We start from the raw sequence: 11,754 nt of genomic DNA, 5'->3' as shown, positions 1-11,754 counted from the left end.
ATTTTATTGAATAGGTTGCCTTCAAACGCCATTGATTTTCAGATTCTACTGCAGGCCCTCTCTCAACACTACCATTGGTGTTAACAAATCTAGCCCAAGTTTTTGGGTGTGTGGCCTTTGTACGTTTGCACAAGAATCAATGTAGTAAATTTGATCCTTGTGCTGTCTGTATCTTCTTGGGACATGTTGTGCACAAGAAAGGTTATCAATGTTATGATCCAACCACCAAAAAGATGTATGAAACAATGGATGTTACTTTCTTGGAATCTGAGACATTCTTTTCATCATCAATATCCAATTCTACACTTTAGAGGGAGATATAGGATAGCGAAGAGCAAAATTGGCCTGGTCATCATGGCTAACTCCTGATAAGGTTGATGCCGATTTGCATGACTGACCAACTACCAACGATTTGCATGACTCACCGATTGCCAATTTGCCAATCGATATACTAATGACCGATAGTGACAATACTGATCTACACATGACTAATGGTAAAAAGACTTCTAGAGCTAATGATGCTCTAGATAGTCATTAGGAAGTTGCTGTCGATATGACTTTAGAAGTTGATGCAGCTGATATAACCCCTCCCTCCTTAGAATCTGATCATTCTTCTCCTAAGAATATTCTTAAGTTAAGTAATTCTGCCAACCCTTATCTGCTACTGATTTGGATGTAATTGGTAAATATGTGTTGTCTGACAAATCTAACTATAAAAAGCCACCAAATCGGAACTTTCTAGAAGTTCATGTAAAATAGTCCAAATATCTCATTATCAATTATGTGTCAACTCATCGACTATTTGAATATCTAGAGGCCTTTGTATACAAAGTGTTATCGGCTGATATTCCAAATAGAGTGCATGCTGATTTATGGATTCAAACTGGACCCAAATTGTAGAAGATGAAATGTCGACATTATAGAAAAATAATACATGGGCCTTAGTTCCACTTCTAGAAGGAATGCAAATAGATTTTCTCAATAAAGTACAAGACTAATGGATCGATTGACTGACATAAAGCTTGCCCATAGCTAAGGGATACACATAGACTTATGGCATCAATTATCAAAAGACCTTCTCACCAGTGACAAAACTTGATACAATTAGAGTTTTACTGTCTTTGTAACCAATTTAGATTGGCCGTTGCATCAGCTTGATGTGAAGAATGCTTTCTTACATGGTGATCTTGAAGAAGAGATATATATGAATATTCCACTTGGATACTCCATAGTTCCAAAACCAAATGTTGTCTGCCATTTACAGAAAGCTTTTTATGAATTGAAACAATTACTGCCATATTTTGTTTGGCTGATTTACCTTGGTTATGAACAAGTATGATTATCTACAAAGTAATGCAAACCATACCTTATTCTTGAAATGTCAGATTAAAAAGTAATGGCTCTAATAATCTATGTCATTGACATGATTATCATAAGGAATGATGAAACGGAAATTTCTAAGTTGAAAGATCGGTTAGTAGTAGAATTTGAGATGACAAATATAGGAAGTCTCAAATATTTTTGGGAATTGAAGTGATAAAATCGACACAAGGCATCTTCCTAGCTCAACTACAGTATGTACTTGACCTTTTAGAAAAAATTGGATTGTTGGATTGTAAAGCTACTGACACACCGATTATCTAGAACCACAAACTTGGAGAATACCTAGATCAGAAGCCAACTAATAAAGAAAGATAACAGAGATTAGTACGTAAGCTGATATATCTGACTCATATTCGTCCTGCTATAGCATATGTATGTTGTTAGTGTTGTCATCTGACTCATGCATTCTCCTAATAATTGGCATATGAAAGCTATGTTTTGGATCCTCTGATATTTGAAATGGTCTCCTGAAAAAGATCTTTTATTTTTCAAAGATAACTATCTCAATATCGATGGTTACATTGATGCCGATAGGGTTGGAGACCTGATTGATCGGAATATGACATCAAGCTATTTCATCTTTGTCAGTGGCAACTTAGTTATTTGGAGGAATAAAAGACAAAAGGTGATGGCATTGTCTAGTGTAGATGCTTAACTCGAAGAAATGGCTAAGGGTATGTGTGACCTCATGTGGCTCAAGAGGCTGATGATTGATATTGGCTTTGCTCCACAGTCAGAAATCTGTTGTGTGATAATAAAGCAGCTATTGATATGAGTCATAATCCAGTTCAACATGAATACACTAAACACATTGAAGCAGATTGGCACTTTATCAAGCAAAATCTCGAAGATAAAGTGATACAATTCCCATCAGTGAAGTCTGAAAAATAGTTGGCCAATATATTTACAAGAACTATATAGATCAAGAACTTCTACAACTCACTTGGCAAGTTGGGCATGCATGATATATGTGCACCAACTTGAGGGGGATTGTTGGAGTGAGTTGACTATAGTTATCTTTTTTAATGTAAATTATATATCAATTAGGGATTAGATAGGGATAGAATAAGTTAGTTACCATTTTGAATATTTGTATAGATTCGTTGTACCATACCTTGTTGTAAACCTATAAATAGGCTATATATCATTGTAGTTAAGTGTGTGAAATACAAGAGATATTTCCCCCAAAAATTCTTTTCTTCCTAACACCATTTACAATGTATACATCTCAAGAGAGGGGGTCAAGAAGACTTGGTAATTCTTCACTAGCTTTTGTCAGTTAATAAGCTTGAGCCTTGAGATATCATCATTTTCTGAAGGAACTTTAAGGTCTTTTGATGATTTAAGAATCCCATAAACCAGAACTCAAAACTATCCTCTGTAACTACTTCTATATACTTCTGTGATGGTTTTTTCAAATTCTGACTTGTACTTGCTCTCTTTATCTTTCTCAGTGGGATTGAAACCTGCAAAGTACATTCAAAAATCTTCTTAGTGACTTTAATGATGATCATCTGACACATATTTGAGATACACATAGAAAGACTAAAACATTTACCTTGTAGTAGATTCTGATTTGCTTTCCAGTTGGAGAAAAAATTTTAATTGATCTTTCACTGCAGAAAGCAACTTTACCAGTAGAAATAAAAAGTAGCCCTGCAATTGGACCGGATGTTGTTGATAAATAGCACTGAGAAGCCTTCAACAATTTCTCACTGTCTGTAACACTGAAAAGCTGCTTGAACACCTTCTCCACACCACCTACTTGAAGAATTCTTTTCCCCAGGCTCAATTTCCCCTTGACTGTCTCTGTTAACTTTGGAGCCAATCTAACTGCAAAGTTGTAAATGGACAGAAGAGTATGCATAAAGATTCATGCACAGTCTCAATAAAAAGTGAGGAAACAGGAAAAATGAAGCCAGTGAACGTGAAGTAATGCTTCCAGGATTTTGTATGCCACTGTTTTAATCAAAGATGTATGATGTAACCTTACCATGCTCTCGGATGCTTTTTGCAAAATTGTCCAATTTTACGCTGAATCTATATTTCCTGCTGATCAATAACTCTGGATCACCTAAAAATCCAAGAAAAAAATAAGTTACTCAGTATATTTTTCCTGATATATACAGATAGTATGTGCTAGGGATCCTTAATGAGAAAGAACTGACTATGTAGTTACCTTGTTCAACTTTGGGATATTCATCCGAAAGGCTATTGGGCAATATTCTTTTGGTGGATTTACCAAGTAAATATGCAGCTGAGCTTCTTGAAATATGGATCACTTGATCAGAAAGATGGTTCTTCATGGTTCTATCTTTATCTAGTACTTCACTGTACACTTCTAATGAACTTCTGTAACCAGTCTTGGTGATTGATGCCTACATGTTTCGTTTGGCACTACATTTATATAGGGCCATAGTTAGTCGACATTGGCCTTTAACTTTTATTTGCATGACTCAGCTTTGGATCATCAACAGGATAAAGGTGATGAGACACTGGAATTTTTACAAGATAATGTCCTCAATCTGCTTTAAAAAAGAGAGAGTTTGGTAATCACATGCTTGGCTTTCCCAAATTGAGATACAGATAAATCATTTCTAAATAAAATTCAGGTAGTAGTTGGTAACAGAAACTACCGGTAAAGTAGCCTACGGTTGGATTAGTTCTGCTCTTAAATTGCGGAAAGAAGTAACGCAACATAATCTATACTCTTTTTAAACGTATAAAATTTCTTGGTTTGTCTAAACATCTAAAAGATCTTGTCATGGTTTGAATTATCTTGTACTCTTCAAAATCCTTCACTTTTTTTCTCACAATGTATTTGTTATGATATATTAACTCCTTATGGATCTAATGCCAAAGAATTGAAAATGAATACTATTGTTTCACTTCTTATATAAAATATAGTATTTCATCCCATGAGATCTGCAATAATAACTGAAAATACATTGAATATATTACAAATATAACTAATTTGAAAAATTACTAGATTTAAGAAATCTAGAAAATAAAAAAGATTATATAAAACATGACATACACTTCAATTTCTAGAATTTGACTTAGTGTGCAAATTTTATATATATATATATCTCATCTTTCTAGGGATAATTTTATCATATCCTATTGTGAAAAAAAATTATTTTGTGGGAAATTGTGTGCATATCTACATACGAATTCTAGTAAACATGAACCGTTTTGTCTGACAGATGCTAAGTCAAGAAAATGAAGGCTAAATTTGCTTAGTGCAGCTCAGATTCACGAAAGTTCCCATATAGCGAAAATGAAGGAACGCCAATGCAGCAGTTCAAATTCATTTTGTAATGGAGACATGAAATTACAAAAAATATGGCACTTACAAAATACATTAAAAGAGGACAAACTCTGGTAATTAGTAGACTAATCCCATTGCATTATCAGCTTTTCAAATGTTCCACTTTAGTGAACTTTCTCAGAATTGACTTTTTGTCCAATATGCGATTGCAACTTTCTGAGTTGGCATAGTTGCTTTCTGATGTAACCGACCATAACTCTCTGGCTATAGCATAATTGCCAAAATTAACTAGCAATGTTAGTTAATTAGTGAAACGTAGTAGGATAACTAGTTTAAAGAATTGATAATAAAAATGCAATTACAAAAGCAAAGTATGAAATTTCATTCCTAAACTATCTTCTACTCAGTGTTGTTAGACCCGGACCGGTTGATCCGACTATCAAATGACATTCTTTTCGAATTGGGTCGTAACACAAAACCTCTTTGATCAAAAACCAATCAAAACTATCAAAAACTGGCCAAATCAGTGACCCGGTTCTCAAACTTTTCTCTTGTTTTCTCGAAATATAATTTGAATTAGCTAAATTCTACAAATTTTATTTATTAATAAGAATGAGAAAATACCACCCACTTAGTGTAAACATCGAAATCACTCGTTTCCTTCAATGATCTCTAAATGAAGAAATTTTCACCCCTATCATCTTATTAATTTATCATCGGTGATTCGAACTTGTATTATAAAGCCATATAATTTCCAATAAAAAGATCTTGAATTGGATATAATTTGTTTTAATTTAATTTTTCAACCAATTTTGGAGAATAGACATATTTTAGACTTGAATTCACATTTTTTATATAATTTTTAGATGTATATTTGATTGCAAGCCTAATATTTTTGTAACATTTGTATGGTTGGCCAAATATAACCAAAAATTTAATTTCAATATTTCTGAAACTTATAAAAATATAAAATAATTAAGACATCACACTGACGTCAGCATATATTTGAGAACAGTCCAACCAATCCAAGTTTAACTAAGTCACTATCCGGTCTGAGTTTAGTTGAGCCACTATCCTGCCCAGTTGTTTAACTGAGTCACTATCCAGTGAGTTTAATAACATTGCTTCAACTAAGTTGATTTTAAAGAAAAGATCTTTTTAACGGGTACTCATTAGATACTTGTTAAGATATATTTTAGGTATCATATTTTGAGAAATGTAAGATTAATTAGAGAAACTAAATAAGTACAAGGGAGGCCAGATAAGATAAAATAGGGAAAGTATATAAATGAGAGAAAAAGTAATAATTGTTAGTACGTGGATATACACGATAGATTAGATGAATTTTAAATGTATTAACAAGCATTCAATGAGCACCTGTTAAAAAAATCCTTAAAGAAAATACTATCATAATTTAAGATTAATAATACTCGTTTTCCATCGTATTATCGATAAACTAAGTCATACTAATAATTTTCACAATAAGGTTAATGAAATTGGGTATTACGTGTTCTTCATTCCTTTACACCATGCATGGCCACTTTTAGACAAAGAAGCCACATCACATGTTGGACTTTGTCCGTTCCACAAACACAATCTCCACATGGTAGTCACAAAGCTGATACGAAATGCTTATCTTAAGGTGTAAAGGTATGAATTGTACGTCAGCTATTCATATACGTAGTAGTGCTTGCTTTGCATTCACGATAACACTTTAATCCCCAAATGTCCACTTCAACTTTAAATAATTCCAACCGAAAAAAAATTGAAAGTGTTGGACAAATTGAAGTGCAAAAAAATCGAATATATTTCTCATTTTAATTTACAAGGGGACTATGCCTATGTTTATAAGCTTGTACAAGATGAATCTAGACAACTAATATATTTAGAGGTGTTAAAAAATAACTGAAAAAGTGGGTAATTGAGAAAATCAAATTGGTCAAAACCAAAAAATATGGTAACCAACCCATAGTTTTCAAAATGGTTAAATTAAATGAACCTACTCGAAAAATTAGGGTAGGGTATAGTTTTCAATTTTCTATAACCGCGGTTACCCAAACCTACCTGCATATGTGTAAGGTTGGTTAAAATAGTTAGTATCCAAATCTCAACCTATAATTTTTGAGTAAATCTTATATACACTGACAATGCATAAACTATCACCATTGGATCCATGACACATGTGCAAAAATTAAATTTTAAATTCAAATTTTGCATAGTTGTTATTCATCCAATGCTGACAGTATATACACTGTCAGTGTATGAAAGATTAATCTATAATTTTTTAGTCATTTACTAATAATTTAAATTACGAAACCCATGCCATTATGCATTTTACTTTTCACAACTTGTATATTTAACCTTATCTTTGATTTACTTTTTCCATTTTCTATATTTGTTGTCACTAATTTCATTAACACTATTATTCTATTTTTTGTCTTTCTTCAAAATTTCTTTTCTTTCTCATAAATTCTATCCATTTCACCACTCTATTTTTTTTTTGTTTTTAATTTTTATAGCTTACATGTTTGGTTGTGAAGCAACCTGTCATCCTTGATAAAAAAAAAATGAATTTAGCTTTCAAAAAGCTGAGGAAATGAAAACAAATGTTTAGATTATTTTATATTTTAATTATCTATTGTGATTTGATTTTTTATTTTGTTGATATTTTTTTGTTGTTGCAAGTTTAAACCCTCTTACTAATTTGGATAACTATTCTATTATTTTGTTTATTAATCTGATTCTGTTTCTCTTTTTTTTTTCCTACAAGTACAAGAGGGTTCACTTATCCTGTATACCCAGCCCTATCCTACAGGTTAACCAGTTAGGGTCTGTTTGGTTCATGGGATGATACAGAATTGGATTAATCATCCTATATCATCCCATACTTGGTTGCATTTTATAAATGAGATGACACATCCTACCTAACCGAATTAATTCCCTATTCATGGAATAAAATAATCCCATGGGGAAGATGGGATTAGTCATTCTGGGATGACTAACAGATAGGATGATAAAATTTTAGACTAATTTATCCTTACAAAAAATACAAATTTATACTTTTATAATTATATAATCCTACTCTCACATGATAATATAATATGAATGGAATAATTTCCCTCTCATCCAATCTCCAATCAAACACGTGATAGGATTATTTTCCAACATATTCTATCCAACCAAGAACCAACTAAACACTAGATAATTTGGATTATTTATCTAGGGATGACTCAATCCAGGATTAATAATCTGAGAATGAATTATCCCATCTCATCCAGTCGGTGAACCAAACGGACCCTTAGTGGTTAACTGATTGAATAGGGTTAGGATATGGAATATAATTTTGTTGAATAGCTACTTGTGGTTAGGTTCAACAAAATTGCAAATGGATCCATCAACACTCCTAAATATATTAAACCTAGATTAATCTATATAAAGTAAATTCCTATTTGACGCTGGTTAAGTAAATACCTAAGTGAGACTAATTAACAGAATATATACTAATTGAAACACCAAATCATTTACATTAATAGAAATCAACCATTTTGAATACTCAGTTGCCGTTAGTTGGTATATGTCTAGTCAATAGACCATAAAATGACTTAACCTTTTCTTAAGGAAAAGGGTTACCACATCGATTCCACATCATATGTTCAACAAATTGGTTTGTAAAAAAGCATTGCGATTATCAAAACTTTTTATATATACCCAATCAAATGAAAAGTAGAAACCATGACCATGATGTACAAATTGGCCTTTTAAAGGTAAATTGTAGGCCCCAAAAACCATCTATATTGTCTGTTCTTTTCTATTCAGTTTCATTAATCCAGTATTCTTACACGTAGTCTGGTTCTTTCTCTTCGTGGTGTGAAAAAATTCATCCGGTTATAGGTTGTAGTCATTAAATTAGGCCTGGATTTTCATCAGAAAATATGATAGGAGAAGCAAACAACAGTTGTGGACGAATATCATCTTTTCCTTGTTTATGTTGAGTTTAAGAAACTATCACATATCTAGTATGTTTTCCCATTTGGAGGGGCCAAATATGAGAGGCTGATTTTAGTATATTTAGATATAATATTATTTGAAATATTATTTAAAAATAATTATTTTAACACTTTTTGTGATATGATATATGTGAAATATAAAAGATAATTAGAAATATAAAAAGATAGTTGAAAAATATATTTATGATACAAGTAAAATAATTTTGTATCCAAACACATTAGTATGTAATGCTAATTATAAAATATTTCGTGTAAGAAACTAATGCCGTATAATGATGTCACAAAGATTGTTGAGGACCAAGATAAGCCATATTCCCGGACAATTTTCATATGTTACATTCTATTTATACTGGGTTCATGACCTAAGTTCTAAACTTTTTTGGATTAATTTTTCAAACACTATTAATAAAATTTTTTACTCTATCAAGTATGAATTTATGCTAAATAATCTTCCTTCCAATATTAAATTCTTCTTTTGCTGATTTGACATAGATCTGCGCCTACTAATGTAAAAAAAAAATCCTATATTACTAGTATAGGAAGAGTTAATCTAATATTTTTTAGTTTAGGGAACCCCTCCCATTTTCAACTGTCAGATCCAAGATTTGAATTCTGAATCTAATAGTGGGAGAAACTCTAAGAGCTCTCCCCTACACTAAAAATAAAAATCTAACAATTTTTAATAAAAAATATTTTAATTCTAAACTTTAAATTTTGTCTAATATTGGAGTTTCGTTTAAATTGCCTGCAATCAAGATTGCAACTAAGTTAAGCCAAAAAAAAAACCCGCATAAGTAGCATATATGGTGAGCAAATAATCTTAATAGTTAAGACTTCAAGAATAAATTCGGGCCCCAAAAGAACTTGTCTAAACAAGTTGAATAACTTGTGCCTAATCAAAGAATTATGCAGTGTTTAAAAGTCAAATAAAATATTTCATATCTGATTAATTGCGGAACTTTTTTTTTTTTTGGTAACCTGGAATATGCCCCGATTCGAACCCTTAGGATCCGAACCGGCACACCAAATCGGAGGAGTGCGCCACGACCCCACACAGCGACCTCAGACGAGTCACAGGGGTTTAAATCCAAGGTAAGATTCAAACCCAGAACCTCAAGTATCCTTGAAAGTCCGCTTACCGCTGGACCATCCCTGTGAGGGCAATTGTGGAACTTGTTAAGTTGTATTGAAGACCAAAAAAAATCAACTTCCAATGACACGGTTTTGTCGTATCTTTTGTACTATGACCGGCCTCAGGTCCATTAAGTGAAAATGAAGCGAGGTGGTCCAACACCAAAATAGCCTGTTGCCGGTGTTGGTGGTGAAGAATTTGGTGGATCCCTCAGTCTCGTCAAGTCCATAGAACCATTGAGGCCCAAATTTGCTAAGTTGCATTGCCAGTTCTTCCTTGTCCAACTTCTTCTGTCTTAAAATTTTTTCCATTTTTGCTTCCTTTTCCCTTATCGACCTCTAGAAATTTACTAGTTTCTAATTCGCTCAATTATGAATATCGATCTAATTTATTGGTCAAGGACTTTTTATGGTTGCAAGAGCAATTAGAATCTAGATCAACTTCCAATGACACGGTTTTGTCATATCTTCTGTACTATGACCGGCCTCAGGCCCATTAAGTGAAAATGAAGCGAGGTGGTCCAACACCAAAATAGCCTGTTGCCAGTGTTGGTGGTGAAGAATTTGGTGGATCCCTCAGTCTCGTCAAGCCCATAGAACCATTGAGGCCCAAATTGTAAGGATTGAAAACAACCTAAGAGGAGGAGTGAATTAGGTTAATTAAAAACTAATCAAATTATGAGACACTTTTTGGCTCGATATGAAATTTTCCCTCTTTTCTAGATGACCACACAATGAACAATTGATTAAGAAAGCAAAACTGCTCAAGAGTAGAAGAGATAATCAATTTATGTTTGTAAGATAGTAAGCACTTTCTTTTCTAAATCTTTTGTAGTCTCAATGTGTAAAAGTTATTTGAAATTTCTGACCATGCTCTATTTATAGGAGACCAAGAAAGTGTTTTGTTAATGCTTCCAACGGATAGAGAGTAGTTGAAGAGTCAACTAACCGTTAGGAGTATTGGATGTTTGGTACATCCGAAGCATGCGTCTGACAGCAGGCAGTGAATTTAAAAAATCTTCTTTAATTCTATCGGACGTCCGGTGCTTACGTTCGAAAGTAGACAATGAGTTAGAAGGAATATCTCAATTCTATCGAATATCCGATATTGTCTTTGTGAGCATCCGACAGCTTTCGTCGAGTTTGAAGGATTCTATTGGATGTCCGGTACTTCCATCCGATAGCAGGCAAAGAGTTTGAAGGATTCTATCGGACGTCCGATGCTTGCATCCGATAGCAGACAGAAATTTTGAAGAATTATCTCAATTCTATCAGACGTCTGGTATTGTCTTTGTGAGCGTCCGACAGCTTTCGTTTTCCTTTTTCTTCTTTTAAATGTTCTTTTCTTTGAATCAAATTACTTCAAGGTTGAAAGGATTTTTTAGAAAAGATATTAGTACTATTCAATTGTTTTGTAAACATCAAAAGATAAGGATCAAGATCAACATTCTCCCCTTTTTTTATGATGACAAAACAATGGATGGAAGGAAAGAAAATGAGCAGAAACTCCCCCTTACTCATAGCATCCATTTTGTAATTTCTCTCCCTTTTGTCATCATAAAAGTAGAGAGTAATTGCCATAAAAAATAACAGTAGTGGCAACCATCATCAGCCAATAACAGAAGATAACATCAAAAGATACCAAAACTAACAATGAACATCAATGTGACTAACATTCATTAGTCATTCAAAAACCATCAAAGGAAATTTAGTTCAGAGCATCAGAAATATCAAAAGCATTACAAAATACTTGTAGCAATCATACCTCTATATTTCTTCTCAATTTTCGTACTTTCTTAGGTTTGAGCCACTTGGAGCTCAAGGAAGAAATTCAACTCTCCCATCATACTCATCTCAAACTCATTTTGTATAATAGTGAAAAAATCCTTATACAAACACTCATTAGAAGCACCAAAGATAATATTATTCACATATATTTGTACAAATAAAAGATCATTTGAA

The 11,754-nt window shown here is 32.8% G+C and overlaps 1 protein-coding gene across 1 annotated transcript; it reads right to left on the bottom strand.

The window, feature by feature from the left end:
* Positions 1-2,498: 2,498 nt before the first annotated feature.
* Positions 2,499-3,772, bottom strand: LOC113716362 (GEM-like protein 4). The gene is made up of 4 exons (XM_027240659.2): positions 3,563-3,772; positions 3,377-3,457; positions 2,942-3,216; positions 2,499-2,849 (listed from the first exon to the last, which is right to left on the bottom strand). Exons 1-4 carry the CDS (start codon positions 3,687-3,689, stop codon positions 2,649-2,651), a joined length of 684 nt encoding a protein of 227 aa, XP_027096460.1. The 5' UTR covers positions 3,690-3,772; the 3' UTR covers positions 2,499-2,648.
* Between the last annotated feature and the right edge of the window lie 7,982 nt (positions 3,773-11,754).

Source organism: Coffea arabica, chromosome 11c (assembly GCF_036785885.1).
Source record: "Coffea arabica cultivar ET-39 chromosome 11c, Coffea Arabica ET-39 HiFi, whole genome shotgun sequence".
NCBI classification, from domain to species: Eukaryota; Viridiplantae; Streptophyta; class Magnoliopsida; order Gentianales; family Rubiaceae; genus Coffea; species Coffea arabica.
Note: the sequence above shows the minus strand (reverse complement) of the source record. Positions and strands in the feature narration are given on the sequence as shown.

Excerpts from the sequence above, each read along its gene's own strand:
- LOC113716362 (XM_027240659.2), bottom strand. The coding sequence starts at position 3,689 with ATGAAGAACCATCTTTCTGATCAAGTGATCCATATTTCAAGAAGCTCA. Across the intron at positions 3,217-3,376 it reads AAAAAGCATCCGAGAGCATG|TTAGATTGGCTCCAAAGTTA; the intron begins GTAAGGTTACAT and ends ACAACTTTGCAG. Across the intron at positions 2,850-2,941 it reads AAATCAGAATCTACTACAAG|GTTTCAATCCCACTGAGAAA; the intron begins GTAAATGTTTTA and ends TGTACTTTGCAG.